Consider the following 15949-nt stretch of genomic DNA (forward strand, 5'->3'; position numbering starts at 1 on the left):
CAGATTATTGGGTTAGTTATCCTGTTGTACATAATTTAGTGGTTGGCATGGACATTATTATTACTAATTCTATTCGAAGAGATTTTCACAGTTTTGGAATGAATCATTTGGCAGCAAGCTGGAGAAGGGGGTGTGACTAGAAGAATCTCCCCTGCTTTGTTAGTTGATATTTGTACAATTTGGGGACAGCTAGTCATACCTTGCTTGAGGTTTTGATCTTGCTATCTGATATCCGGTTTTTTAAAGGACAGATCGAGAAGTCATTTCACTTCCCCATTAATGTAGCATGTTATAGTTAGCAAAAAGTAGTTTGTTATTTATATTACAGGGCCGCCTAAAATCCCAGTTGAGATTTGGACCCCATTGTGCTAGGGACTGTAAAAAGGGGTGGTGTTATGATAAGTGGGGCCTACATATTCACCCTTATTGTGAGCTCAACTGTAAAAAGTATGTGAAAGGTAAGATGGCACAATAACCTATAAAAACAAATGTTTGTGGGGGAAGATAGACTGAATTTGTCCAAACAGAAAGTTCTGCTGATACAACTCAAGGACTGTTTTAAGATCGTGGTTGCTTGGTAAAAAGAAAAGTGTGGAACCAGAAATCTGTGAATCAAAATTGGTGTGTTGGAATCTAGGCTGTATTGCTGGACACAATAATGAGGGGGTGGGCTATTTCATCCACTATTCCCTTTTATGGGTCATTAAAGAGAAATTGGGAGAAAAATTGGCTACTGGAGCAAGCTTCACCATCATGACGGCCACCCTCGTCATGTCCTGGGACCCCAGGCCTTCATCCTGATCCTGAGAGATGTCCTGACAAGACTGGACCAGAATGAGGGACCTAAATGATATTGCCACCTCTACGGCTCCAGCTGAATCCCAGACACCACCTGGGATGAATCAGGATTGGACTTCAGCAGCAGTAGCAATGGCTCCAGCCCATCTCGGCTAACTTCTTTTTCCCAGAAGGACAATTATTACAATCTTTGATACTGCCTGTCAAACAAGGGGGGTTTTCCTTCTAAAAACTCTCCAGCTAAAGGGAAAGAGAATAAGGGATGTTAAAATGAAAGCCTTATTCAGTACTTCACATTTCAAAAGCTTTAACTGTTTTTCTTCTTTTTTTAATCTTTAATAAAAGGTTAAAAGGATTTTTAATAATGTGTTTGCCATGGTACTAAGCAGGCTGAGCTCTCTGCATACCAAAACGCGAACCTTGTTTGACACTGATTAATGATGGACAGTGACTGGGTTATGTTAACACTTTTTGCCCATTTGTTTAATCTAAATTAGTATAACAGTGGTCCCTCCAAAGAGTTTACAATCTAAATAGACAAGACAGACAAAGTATGGGATGGGAGACAAGCACAGAGAGGTAAAGTGACTTGCCCGAAGTCATACAACAGATGGTTGGCAGAGGTGAGAATTAGAATCCGGGTCTCCTGACTCCCATTCCAGTCAGCTGTCCATTAATAACGTATTTCTTGCATCCCCAAATATCTCTTTCTGCTGTTTTATTTGTATTTGGTGATTTCTGACCCAGGCAGTTTCTTTTGTAACACTAAAGGTTACTTTTAAAATTTTGAAAAAGGATCAGCACTTTAAGAGGGATAGCTATTGTGTGTCCACATATGCCCATGTATTCATATGTGTACACACAGATGTATGTACAATAAATACCATATTTGCCTGTCACATGTGTTAAATTCATAAATATAACTGTTTGTTTTCTTTCATTTAAACAGGTGGTATGTCACAGCTTGTCCACTATACCTTCACGAAGTCAGTGTTTTGACATCCTCCAGAACGGTATCTGTAAATACCTGGTAAATAACATTTTTGTTGTATTTTCTAAAAGTTATGTCCAAAATATAGAATGCACTTTGAAACAGCTTTGTGATATTCTGATTAACTCTGTACCCAGCTCTCCAGTATAGCAGCAGAACACCAAAATCACCAGGATCACAAATGGCCCTAGTAAAACTTCCTCTACTGAATACTCATCAGGATCTTGTGTTGGGACCTAATACACTAGACCCTGGTGCTCTTAAGGGTCTCTTAATCTCAATAGGTTGCAGCACTGTCTTTTGGCCACGGGCGCATTTCCTAGGCCCAAGCTGTCTTTCACCCCTTCATGGAAATGGGCCCTGTGTCCCAGCTGCCCTAGGTCCCCAGGACCATTGCTGACCCCTCAGGCTTCCTGGGACCACTCCCTTTCCCGGAGTTCCACCTTGTGTGTGGTCTGTGTTTACAGTTTAAACTCCCCAAGGTATAAGATAGGTGAAGCAAACAAACACACACACACACACAGAGGCATCTCAGATAATTCTAAACACAATTACACTTTACTTAAGATCGCACAAAAGAACTAGAGATCTAACTTCCTGATCTAACCAAAAATTCCTCAGATTTGTGGTCAACAACTCCCACTACCAATTCACAATACTGCCCTTTGCCCTGTGAGCAGATCCTCATGTGTTAATGAAGCATGTGGCAGTGGTGTTCTGGAAAAGTCAAGAGTCCACATATTCCCTTACCTAGACTACTGGCTAGTAAGAGGCCAGTCCAGGACTCGGGTACCATCCAGCTTGGCCACCATAGAGTCCAACTTAAATGTGCAGGGGTCCTAATCAATATGGAGAAATCTATGCTGACTGCTGTATAGAGAATAGAATTTATTGGGGTGGTCCTGGACTCTACAAAGGCCAAGGATTTCCTGCCAGGGTTGAGTTTCCAAACAAAACAGGGTATTACTCTAGATCAGCTGCGGCCCATGTGACATCCTCAGGGCCTTGCAAGTAGTGTATTATGTGGATGTGGCCCACATAACATGTGTGTCCCACAATAGTAAATAGGTTGAGAATCACCGGTCTAGATTTAAAGGCCTATTCTGTCAATACAATGTAAAACTGCCACGAGCTTCTATGGCGCATGGGAGCATGCACTTACATGGTGCAATATGCTAAACTGCACCTCAAGAAGCTATGAAGCTGGTCAGCCTCAATGTGTTCACCAGCCTGTCATCATGGAAATTATGGTTCAAATGCTTGTTCAGGTCTTGTCCTCCCTGGACGGATGGACAGAACCCTTGAATGCTTGCATGAGAGTCTTCTTCATTCCTTCACAACAGACACAGTCACAGAAGGTATTCCGCTGGAGGAGAAGGTATTTGTAGGTATTTGTCTTTGTATTTGTATGCCTCCAGAGGCTGGTAGGGGCAGTGTGCTGGGAGAGAAGCTGAGCCCTGATTAGGGGGCAGGTTTTCTCTGACTAGGGGTCCTATAAAGGTAGCCAGCCAGTCAGGCAGCAGCACAGACAGCTGCAGCGGCACAGGAGCCAGCAAACAGAGCTGTAAACAGGGTAGTTTGAGTGGGAGTTTGCAAGGGGAGTTTGCAGGGAAGACTAAGAGAGCCAGGCAAAGGAACAGATAGGCTAGTGAAGGGAGTGTGTGGTGGTCTGGCAGTGTTTTGGTGCTCGTTGGGGGTTTGTTTTGCTGTGGGTGGTGGTGTTTTGGTTTGGTTTGTTTCCTGGACTAACAGGATTTAGGTGGGAAGGCAATGACAGATACAGAGGCAGCAGTGGGAGTGACCCATGCAGTGGAAGACACAATGAAGATGACTGGATGTGGAAGCTGTGGCATGTACGTGATCCTGGAGGGGATACCTGAAAAGAGTTTCGTCTGCATGAAGTGCTGCCTGGTAGAGCTGATGGAAGAAAAGATTCGAGGACTGGAGATGCAGGTGGAAACTCTGGTTGAGTTTAGAATGGGGTTCGAGCGGATGATGGAGCAAAGACATGAGGAGCCTGAAGGGAAAAGCTCAGACTTGCAGATGGAAGCAGGACCAAATAACTCTGAGGGGAGTCTTCTAGGTGAGGGAAGTGGACAGTGGAATCCTGTGACTAAGAGAACCAGGTAGAGGAAAAGACGGGCTAGTGAAGGAGAAATAGAGCTCAGGAACAGGTTTGTGGAGTTGGGAAAGGAAGAAGGGGCACAGCAGGTGATACTGAAGGTGAGAGGGCAAGGAAGAAGAGAAGAGCAGCTAGTCCTATAGGAAGAGGGGACGAGTCAATGGAGATAACACCAAATATGAGCCTGAGGGGGATATGGGATGGGTTGCAGAGGATTGCAAGGAAAATAGGAATCGAGAGGACTAGCAGCCAGAGGGAACAGGGGATAGACCGGAGAATTGCACCATCACCAGGAAAAGGCAGGACTGTGTGATTGGGGACTCCTTACTGAGAAGAATAGACAGGCCTGTAACCACAGCTGATCCAGAGAACAGAAGGGTGTGCTCTCTGCCAGGGACTAAGATACGGGATGTGGACCTGAGGCTGAAGAGGATCCTAACGGGAGCGGGAAAGAATCCACTGATTGTCCTTCATGTGGGAACAAATGATAGGGCTAGATTCTCACTGGAACGTATCAAGGGAGACTATGCCAGGCTGGGGAAGACACTTAAGGAAATCGAGGCTCAGGTGATCTTCAGTGAGATTCTGCCTGTTCCTAGAGAAGGGCAACAAAGGTGTGACAAGATTATGATGATCAACAGATGGCTCAGGCAGTGGTGCTATAAGGAGGGCTTTGGGATGTATGGCCACTGGGAAGCATTCATGGACAGAGGACTGTTTTCTTGGGATGGACTTCACTTGAATTGGGAGGGAAATAGACTTCTAGGATGGAGGCTGGCATAACTGATTAAGAGAGCTTTAAACTAGAAATTTGGGGGAGATGGTTGGGAGATGTCCAGGTAATCGCCATGCTGGATTTTAACATTGAGAGGGAAGAAAACAAAGTAAGAATGGATACAGCTGTAGGTAGGAGAATGGACATAAGGAGGAAGGGTAGTGTAGATACCAGTCTAATAGGTGATACTGGCAGTAGAATGTCTGTGCCTAATTGGGTAAAGAATGTGAGCGAAGCCAAACAGCAAAAATTAAGATGTTTGTGCACTAATGCGAGGAGCCTAGGTAACAAAATGGAGTAACTAGAGCTGCTGGTGCAGGAAGTGAAACCAGATATTATAGGGATAACAGAAACATGGTGGAATAGTAGTCATGACTGGAGTATGGGTATTGAAGGGTATATGCTTTTTAGGAAAGACAGAAATAAGGGCAGAGGTGGTGGAATAGCATTGTATATCAATGATGAGGTAGACTGGAGACAAATAAGTGATGGAATGGTTAAGACAGTCTGGGCAAAAATCACATTGGGGAAGAAAGCTGCTAGAGCCTCCCCTGGGATAGTGCTTGGGGTGTGCTATAGACCAGCGGGATCCGATATGGATAGAGACCTCTTTAATGTTTTTCATGAAGTAAATATTCATGGGAATTGTGTGATCATGGGAGACTTTAATTTCCCAGATATGGAGGACAAGTGCAAGTAATAATATTAGGGCTCAGATTTTCCCGGCTGCGATAGCTGATGGATTTCTTCATCAAGTAGTTGCTGAACCAACAAGAGGGGATGCCATTTTAGATTTGGTTTTGGTGAATAGTGAGGACATCATAGAAGAAATGGTTGAAGGGGACAACCTTGGTTTGAGCGATTATGGGCTAATTCAGTTCAAACTAAATGGAAGGATAAACAAAAATAGATTTGTGACTAGGGTTTTTTATTTCAAAAGGGCTATCTTCAAAAAATTAAGGAAATTTGTTAGGGAAGTGGATTGGACTGAAGAACTTGTGGCTCTAAAGGCAGAGGAGGCCTGGAATTACTTCAAGTCAAAGTTGCAGAAACTGTCAGAAGCCTGCATCCCAAGAAAGGGGAAAAATTCATTGGCAGGAGTTGTAGTCCAGGCTGGATGGGCAGGCATCTCAGAGAGGTGATTAAGAAAAAGCAGAAAGCATACAAGGTTTGGAAGATGGGAACGATCAGCAAGGAAAGCTACCTTATTGAGGTCAGAACATATAGGGATAAAATGAAAAGGCCAAAAGCTATGTAGAGTTGGACCTTGCGAAGGGAATTAAAACCAATAGTAAAAGGTTCTATAGCCATATAAATAAGAAGAAAACAAAGAAAGAAGAAGCGGCTAAACACTGAGGATGGAGTGGAGGTTAGGCATGGCCCAATCTCTAAACAAATACTTTGCCTCAGTCTTTAATGAGGAGCTTAGGGATAATGGTAGGATGACAAATGGGAATGAGGATATGGAGGTAGATATTACCAGTTCCGAGTTAGAAGCCAAACTCGAACAGCTTAATGGGACTAAATCGGGGGGGCGCAGATAATCTTCCTCCAAGAATATTAAAGGAACTGGTACATGAAATTATTAGCTAAATTGGAAAAGATGGGGATCAATATGAAAATTGAAAGGTGGATAAGGAACTGGTTAAAGGGGAGACTACAGTGGGTCATACTGAAAGGTGAACTGTCAGGCTGGAAAGAGGTTACTAGTGGAGTTCCTTAGGGATCGGTTTTGGGACCAACCTTTTTATTACTGACCTCGGCACAAAAAGTGGGAATGTGCTAATAAAGTCTGCGATTGACACGGAGCTGGGAGGTATTGCCAATACAGAGAGGGATCGGGATATCATACAGGAAGATCTGGATGACCTTGTAAACTGGAGTAATAGGATGAAATGTAATAGTGAGAAGTGTAAGGTCATGCGTTTAGGGATTAATAACAAGAATTTTAGTTAGAAGCTGGGGATGCATCACTTGGAAGGAACAGAGGAGGAGATGGATCTCAGAGTATTGATTGATCACAGGATGACTATAAGATGCCAATGTGATATAGCCGTGAAAAAAGCTAATGCGGTCTTGGGATGCATCAGGCGAGGTATTTCCAGTAGAGATAAGGAGGTGTTAGTACCGTTATACAAGGCACTGGTGAGACCTCATCTGGAATATTGCGTGCAGTTCTGGCCTCCCGTGTTCAAGAAGGATGAATTCAAACTGGAACAGGTACAGAGAAGGGCTACTAGGATGATCCGAGGAATGGAAAACCTGTCTTCTGAAAGGAGACTCAAGGAGCTTGGCTTGTTTAGAGCCTAACCAAAAGAAGGTTGAGGGGAGATATGAGTGCTCTCTATAAATATATGAGAGGGATAAATACCGGAGAGGGAGAGGAATTATTTAAGCTCAGTACCAATGTGGACACAAGAACAAATGGATATAAACTGGCCATCAGGATGTTTAGACTTGAAATTTCTAGCCATCAGAGGAGTGAAGTTCTGGAATAGCCTTCCAAGGGGAGCAGTGGGGGCAAAAGACATATCTGGCTTCAGTACTAAGCTTGATAAGTTTATGGAGGGAATGGTATGATGGGATAGCCTAATTTTGGCAATTAATTGATCTTTGACTATTAGCAGTAAATATGCCCAATGGCCTGTGATGGGATGTTATATGGGGTGGGATCTGAGTTACTTTCCTGGGTGTCTGGCTGGTGAGTCTTGCCCACATGCTCAGGGTTTAGCTGATGGCCATATCTGGGGTCGGGAAGGAATTTTCCTCCAGGGCAGATTGGCAGAGGCCCTTGGGGGTTTTCGCCTTCCTCTGCAACACGAGGTAGGGTTCACTTGCTGGAGGATTCTCTGCACGTTGAAGTCTTTAAACCACGATTTGAGGACTTTAATAGCTCAGACATAGGTGAGAGGTTTGTTACAGGAGTGGGTGGGTGAGATTCTGTGGCCTGCGTTGTGTAGGAGATCAGACTAGATGATCATAATGGTCCCTTCTGACCTTAAAGTCATGATTCTATGAATGTAGATTGGGGCTCTCACTTGGGTCCCTTTCAGACACAAGGTCTTTGGTCTATCCAAAACCTAAAGCCAAATGTCAGGGAGCTTTGGGCTATCTATTTGGCTCGCATGGCATTCCTGCCATGTATCAAGTGGTAGAATTTGTTGGTGCTCACAGACAATGACCATGTTTTGTGTAAACAAAATGAGTGTGCGCGGGGGGTGGGGGGGAAGGCATTTGACAAAGTTACGCCAAGAGATAATCCTGCTTCGGAATTTCTGCATCACCAGTTTCATCAACCTGAAAGCTGCTTATTTACCAGGGATTCAAAATGCTCTGGCAGATCATCTAAGTAGGTCATTCACAAGACACCATGTGTGGTCTTTGTCCAGATGTGACCCAGGTCCATTTTCCAGCTGTGGGGGACTCCCTAAGTGGACCTATTTGCAATAAGAGCAAACACAAAATGGCATCATTTATGTTCCTGAGTGGCCCACAGTTTTTGACTTTACTACCCATGTCGGTCAGACCTCCACTGTCACTCCTGTGGGATGCGGATGTGATCTCCCAGGACAGTGGCTGACTCCTTCATCCCACCTGACAGCCTGGATGCTTCATGGCTGACACCCTTGGAAGGAAGGTGTTCTAAGGGAGTTCAGACAGTTCTTCGAAATTAGAAGTCTTTGACTAGGACTACTTATTTGCTAAGTGAAAAAGATTCTCCATTTGGTCCAGACAGAAGGATGTTTCCCTGGCTCGGTCTTTTATTCAGGATATATATTGGACTATCTCTTGTATCTGAAACAACAAGGGTCAGCTGTTAGGTCCATCAGAGTCCACCTAGCTGCTGTCTCAGCTTCCACTCTCCCATGGATAACCACTCGCTTTTTCCCAATCCTATGCCCAACAGGTTTCTGAAGGGGTTAGACAGATTATATCCACATATATGCAGCACAGTCCCTCCATGGAAGCTAAATTTAGTTCTAGAAAAATTGATGGGGTCTCCACCTTTGAGCTGCTAGCAGCCATTTCTCTGTTACACCTTTCTATGAAGATGGCTTTTTTGGTCGCTGTTACCTCGGCCAGGAGAGTATGGGAATTGTGAGCCTTAGTATCAGAACCTCCTTTTATGGTCATCTTCAGAGACAGTTTTCGTTCGACCTCACCTGAAGTTCCTGACTAAAGTAGTTTCCAGTTTTCACATTAACCAAGCGATTAATTTACTGGCTTTCTTTCCAAAATCTCATTGCAATAAAAGTGAGAAAAAGCTTCATACTCCAGATGTTAAAAGAGCTTTGGCTTTTTGCCTAGATTGGATTTAGCCATTTAGGTCTTTGTTGCAACTGTTCATTGCAGTTTCAGACAGAATACAGAGCCACCCAGATTCTACCGAAAGGATGTCTTCTTAGATTTCCACCTTTATTTATCTGTGCAACTGTGACATCCCCAGGATACAAGCTGGACTTTTGAACAGTGGTGTCCCCTTAATTCTCCAAACCAGGGCGTCTCTTACACTGATTTGCTAGTAAAAGCAGCCTCCCCAGGCTTTGATCTCACACAACCATCAGCATGTTAAGATACTCTCAAAATTATACGAATGCTTTCACAGCCACTCATGAACAGATATAGGGCAACATCCACATATTCCTCAGTCCCAGCTTTGCACCCCAGAAATATGCATCTTACACTGCTCAAGACCCTTTTGGGCAGTGCAGGCTCATAAATCTGTCATTTTATCAAAGAAAATGAATATGCACCAGCCCTTCTGCATATCTGAGCAGAGATTCTCCAAACACTTTAATCAAAACACACTGATTTAGATAAAAAAATAAAACAAGTTTATTAACTAAAGAAAGATTTTAAGTGATTATAAGTGATAAAAGTGTATAAATCAGATTTGGTTACAAAAGAAGTAAAAGATAAAATCGCAAGCTGTTTCCTAAACTTTATCAAGCGAAGATTTGAAGGAAACAGCTCTTCTCACCCGTCTTGATGTTGCAGGCAGTTTACAGTTCTTAGTACACTGGCTGGATTCCCTTCCCATCCTGGGACCAATCTCCCCAGTTCAAAGTCTTTCAGCCAATCTTATTTCAGTAAAGATGGGGGAGGAGAGAGCTGGTCTGGGGCCTTTCTTCCCCCTTTTTATATCCTGATCCTTTTTACTGGAAAAGTCCTTGCTCTGTCCTGGGGTCAGGCAGTTCCATGGCATATGTGAGCTGCCGACTGTCCTTCAGGTGAATAGTAAATTTCTTGATTACAACTCTCCTGCTGGTGAATGGCCAGTTAAACAGTCACTGGTCTCTTAGCACATAGCTGGGTGTTGGCCACCCCTTTGTTGTCTCTGAAGAGCTAGACTGTGGGCGTTCCCCAGAATTACAATATGTTCCAGTAACAAACATATAGCGAAATCTCATATTTCCATATACAATGTTGATACACATATTTTAACAGAACGATAATATTCAGAAGATTATGATTTTTCTAGTGATACCTCACAAGGCATAATTTGTACAAGATTTATCATAATTTTGACCACAATAGTGTAGACCGCCATAGCTACCAGCTGGCTATCACAGGGGATATCACACCCCTGGTTAGAGTGTTGGCCCATTCGATTAAGTCTTAGGCTACTTCCTCTGTCTTTCTGGCTCACATGCCCATCTAGGACATTTGTAAGGCAGCAATCTGATGATCAGTCCCTATGTTTGTCCCTCACTGTGCCATATCTCATCAATCTAAAGACAATGCCAGATTTGGATGGGTGGTCCTGCAGTCCCTGTTCAAGTAGACTCCAAGCCCACTTCCTGTTCAAACTGCTTGAGAGTCACCTACAGCTGAATGGACATGTGAAATCACTCAAATTAAAAATGATTACTAACCTTTTTATAACTGTTACTCTTCAAAATGTGTTGCACATGTCCATTCCATGACCTTTCCTACTTCCCCTCTATTGGCATCTATATGGTAGAAAGAAATAACAAGCGTCATGGATAGCTCCACCCATTATGGCTCTGTGTAGTGGTGTGAGGCAACAGAGGTCACTTGTGCCGCCCCGACAGGTACTGCTGAGGGAAAAATCTCCAACTGTGTGAGGCATGCACACATCTGTAGTGAAATGGACATGTGCTACACATCTTGGAAAAACAAGAGCTACAGGAAAAGGTTGGTAACCGTTTCTTGTGGCTGAAATATTCCTCCATAACAGGACACATACCTAGACTGTATCAGAGAAATTTGAAGCACAGCTCAAATACAGGAGGATTCTGCTGTCAGGGAAATATCGTTTAAGCATTTGAATGCAGGAGTTTGCCAGTGTGGAAGTGTTCCATGGAGTACATTCTTCAATGCTCTGTTTTACTTGAATGTTTACTTGATCAGTTTCCCTGCTCTTTACTGAATCTTCTCCACTGTTTTGAGATTCTGTACTGGAGTGACCAGAACCTATGCATTTTGCTCTAGGTGCCTCTGCTAAATATTGTGATCAATGATTTGTTCTTCTTTGAGTGTTGGTTCCTATGTGTATTCCACTGTGGGTAAACGTGCGCTTCATGCTCTTTGAGACCAGTGAATTCTTTCAAGTAGTGTCCATGGGTCCACGCCTCTACTCTCCTTGTGCTCCACTCCAAGGGTAAAAGGGTGGACTGGACCAACCACCTCTCCAGTTCCTTCTTACCACAGCATGGCCTGGATCGGAATCCTCCAGTGTCTGGAGCTGACACTTTCTATTCTTTCTGTAAATATTCAAAGTTATATATATTATTATTTATTTTTTGTTGTTTGTGATTTGCTAATTCTCTAGTTAGTGTTAAAATCCCCACCCTGGGGAAAACTCCTAGTTCTCCTGGTGTGGGATTTAGATTATGCCCAGTATACTGGCCTTCAAAAACTGCACCTACTGCCCTGCTCCTTTTTGGTCACCAAGAACCATTCCGTTGCCTCTGCTGCTTCAGAGAAGCTCATATCTCTGCCAAGTGTAGTATCTGGTGCTCTTTTCCCAGCAGCGTACCCGAGTCAGACCCAGGCCAGGGAGATCCCCCTGTACATCAGGCAGAGTTGGCAAGGAGCCCCTAGTACTAGGAAAGGATCCTTTTGACTGGTCCCCCTCATGAGAGTAAAGGGCACTCTCTTAAACATAAACCCAGATCTTCTTCTAGATTCACTAAGAGGAGAGATCCCTCCCTGTCAAAGTTGGGTGAGCCTTCATGTCCAAGCCATAAGGAGTTAGGTCCTCCTAAGCCACATGGTCATGTTCAAAAGACGTATAGGAGCAAGACGCCTTTGGTACCAGGCTCTGCATTGACTTTGACACTGACTGCAGTGCCACCTAAAATGAAACACTGGGACTCTAAGGACCAGGAACTGCCAGTATCATCATCAACCGTGTGGTCAGAGACTCATTCGCTGACGGCACTGTTACGGCCCCATAAAGAATTGCTGTCTACACCTACTCTGGTGGTATGGACTGACAAGACGCAACTTCTGAATGTGCCGGTGACTTATACCAGTTCAGACAGTAACTTCATCTTCCCAGACCCACAATCTTTCTTGATACTGGGACCAGTCCTCACCAGGAAGATAAAAATGCCTACAGGAATCTAGGATTCTGGAAGAAACCTATCCCCGTCCCATCCACTATCCACAGTCTCCTCTCAGTGATGCCAACAGCACTACAATGCAGCTGGATCCAGACTTTTCATCTTTGGGAAAGTCAGATGTATCAGTGGAACTGCTTCTCCGCCACCTAAGGAATTCAGACCAGAAACGGGATTGAGAATCTCCTGGAACCAGGTTTGGCCACCCAGGAAGGAACTTTCTCCTCGGGACCAGTGTGTACCCAATGCCACCACAATCCGCCTTTTGATTCCTCATACTGTCCTTATTTGGGTCCCTTACACATGTTCCCTGGACTCTGTCCATTCCAACAGGTAATCTTATCACCATTCTCTTCCAAGATGTCAGTCTGAAACCATTGAGCCCCTAGAAAAAGGAGAAGATGAGCTGGATCTGCCAGTTCCACTGGGCTCTGTCATGGTAGTCAGCCAATGAAGCAGTCACTCCAGCCTCTCCACCTCCCCCAGATGATTATAGACAGTTTCAGGAGCTGTTATGGAGAGGCGGAAGAACTCCAGATCTCCCTAGAAGAGATCCAGGACCTCCAGCATAAGCTCCTGGATATTCTGCAACCTGCGGGCTCCAATCAGGTTTGCCCACCCAGTAAATAAAGTCATTAGAACTGACAAGGGTTGTGTGTCACACACTAGCTACCTGTGCCCCCCTTCAAGTGGTCAGAGAAGTTATACTTTGTCCTCGCTAAAGGAGGGGAGTTCTTGTTATCCATCCTGCTGCAAACTCCTCAGTGGTCCAGGTGGCCATGCAAAGATCCAGACAACACCTAAGGGCCATCGCTGCAGATAAGGAGGCCAAGCGTCTCAGCCTTCTGGGAAGGAAGATGATTACATCTATCAGCCTGCAGTTTAAAATCTCAAACTATCAAGCCTTTCTCACCAAATATAATTTCCTGAATTACTCTAAATTTCTAGACTTTAGGGACAAGTTGCCCCGGGAGGACAGGGTTTAGTTTCAAACTCTTATTGGTGGGGGCAAACCGCTGGCCAGAACCTCTTTATAAGCTACGTCAATGCAGCTGATACGGCATCAAGAGCAACGACAGCCACCACTGTGATGTGACAGGAATAATGGCTGCACTCTTCGGGGTTTCCCCAGGGATGTTCAAAACACTGTATTACCTTTCTGTGAGACTCATCTTTTAAATGAGAAGATTGACAAGTGTTTGCACGTGTTGAAAGACTCAAGGGCAACTCTGTTTCCTGGGCATATATGCACTTGCCCCAAAGAAAAAATACTTTTAACAACCCTACAAACCAAGGCCCTTAACTCAATCCTTCTATCACCGGTGCTCCTATGAGCCACCCTGCAAATGACAGAAAATGTAGAGGCCAAGATACCCTGTGACTTCCACTTCAACCATGGCTACTCAACCTCACATTCCAGCTAAGAGATATTTTTGACAACTTTTAGAGAGTTGCAAACCAGTATCAATGGCATCTCTACCTAATTCCGAGATCCATTTGGGGGGACTCCTAGCAAAATTTCCCCACAATTGGGCAACAATAATAGACACATGGGTGCTGTATATCATCCGTTCTGGCTATACTATCAAGATTCTCTACCCACCTCCTCCAGAACTCATTTCCCTGTCCCTTTTCAAGGACCACTCTCATGAAAGACTCCTCCTTCAGGAGGTATAGTCTCTTCTCCAACAGGGAGCAATATAGCAGGTACCCCCTCAATACTGGGGTTCTAGTTGAAATATTTCCCAAGAAGAAAGGAGGCTGGAGACCAATTTTTGACCTGTGTCAACTCAGTGCTTTTATTTGCCAACTGAAATTCTGCATGGTTACATTGGCATTGATAATACCATCTGTCAAAAAAGGCACAGGGTTCGTGGCTTTTGATATGAAAGGTGCATATTTTCTTGTAGAAATTCATCCCTCCCGCAGATGATTCCTCAGGTTTGTGGTGGGCCCCCACCAATACCAATACAGCGTGCTCCCCTTGGGTTTAGCTGCAGCTCCCAGAGTCGTCACAAAAGTGTTCTCAGTAGTTGTAGCTCAGCTCAGATGAGGCGGCTCCTCCACCTTCCTGTACTTGGACAACCAGCTTCTGACTGGCAGGTCTTGCCTGGAAGACTTACGACAACCTCGTCACTGCTCCACCTTCTAGCGTCTCTGGTAATTTGCGCAAATGTGGGGAAGTCTACACTGACTCCAATGCAGACCATAGAATTTATAGGAGCAACATTGAATTTAATCAGGGTGAAGGCCTATGTCCCCATGGACAGATTTCATGCCAGGGGTGCTCTGATAGATCTAGTTATACATAGCCCTTGAACATCAGTTCAGATATGCCTAACTCCCCTGGGCTGTATAGCGTCATGTATTTATGCAATGCTGTATGCTAGACGACTCCTCCATTGCCTAGAGACTTGGCTCCAAACAGTGTATAGACGAAGCAAGCACAGCATGAATACTATAGTGATAATTCCTTCCGCTCTGGTATGGTGGAGTGACCCTGGACATGTGTTCATGGGAGTTCCGTTTCTAGCCCCCACACTCAACAAGACAATAATTACAGATGCCTCTATGATGGGCTGGGGAGCCCACATGGACAATCACACAGAGCAAGGCACTCTGACACCTTGGGAAGCTCAAATGCATATCTTCTGGAACTGAGAGCTGTACGAGAAGGTTGCAAAACATTCCTGCTATTCATACTATCCCGTCCCATCCTGATAATGTTGGAAAACATAACTGCCCATTTCTATATAAACTAGCAGGAAGGTGCATGCTCTGTCCCCCTCTGCATGGAAGTGGTGTATACAGAGCCACATCACCCTATTGGCAGTGTACTTCCCAGGTACCCAGAATTCACTGGCAGGCAGCCTCAGCGGACATTTCACCATCAACATGAGTGGCAATTACATGATTCAGTAGTAAACAGCATCGTCACTCTTTGGGGAACCCCCACTTAGGACCTATTTGCCTCGTAAGCAAATGGGAAGTGCAACATATATAGCTCCAAGGGAACTCAAGGTCAGTACTCCGGGGCGATGCTCATTTCCTACCTTGGACTGATCACTTCAGTTATGCCTTCCCTGTCAGCCCACTACTATGTCAGGGTCTGCAGAAGATTTGACTATACAAGGCACATTGCTCCCAGATGGCCCAGACAGTTCTGATTACCAAGCCTCCTACAAATGTCGTCCCTTCTGCCCATCAGCATTTGGACCTTTCCGGATCTTTTGATCCAGAAAAATGGTAGGGTTAGGAATCCCAACTCTGATGCTCTTTATCTCACAGCTTGGTATATAGATGGATGTTGAACCGATAATGTTCCTGCCGTGAAGCTGTGCAAAACATTCTTCACCAGAAAATGTTACCTAGCCGAATGGAAAAATTTCTCTGCCTGGGCCCAGTAAAACCGTGTATCTTCAGAGACAGTCCAAAATAGCGGGAATATCTGCTATCTTCTTACTCTTAAAATGGCAGGCCCTTCCCGTAGCTCACTGTGGGTTGACCTGATGGCGATTAGCACGTGTCATCTACCATCAGATGGTTACTCAGTCTCTCCCTACTTCCAATTTGGCTCAGTCACCCCTTTGAGTGAGTGGTGTTGCGATCTGTTGCACAGAGTTACCACACCACTCAAATTTGGCCTGACCGCCCCTCCATCTGGCATAACAGAG

General features: G+C 44.6%; 1 protein-coding gene across 6 annotated transcripts in view; it reads left to right on the forward strand.

Annotated features, from left to right (window-relative positions):
* Positions 1-15949, forward strand: part of TEX10 (testis expressed 10) — a 121400-nt gene that overhangs the window by 96134 nt on the left and 9317 nt on the right. For 5 of the 6 annotated variants that reach the window (XM_077810863.1, XM_077810861.1, XM_077810862.1 and 2 more), the window contains one exon: positions 1748-1828. In XM_077810863.1, coding sequence (XP_077666989.1) covers positions 1748-1828 — 81 coding nt within the window. Of the gene's footprint in view, positions 1-1747; positions 1829-3057; positions 3554-15949 lie in introns of those variants that run through there. The other variant, XM_077810866.1, reaches the window with a different exon arrangement.

The sequence above is a fragment of the Eretmochelys imbricata genome, chromosome 2, assembly GCF_965152235.1.
Source record: "Eretmochelys imbricata isolate rEreImb1 chromosome 2, rEreImb1.hap1, whole genome shotgun sequence".
NCBI lineage: Eukaryota > Metazoa > Chordata > Testudines > Cheloniidae > Eretmochelys > Eretmochelys imbricata.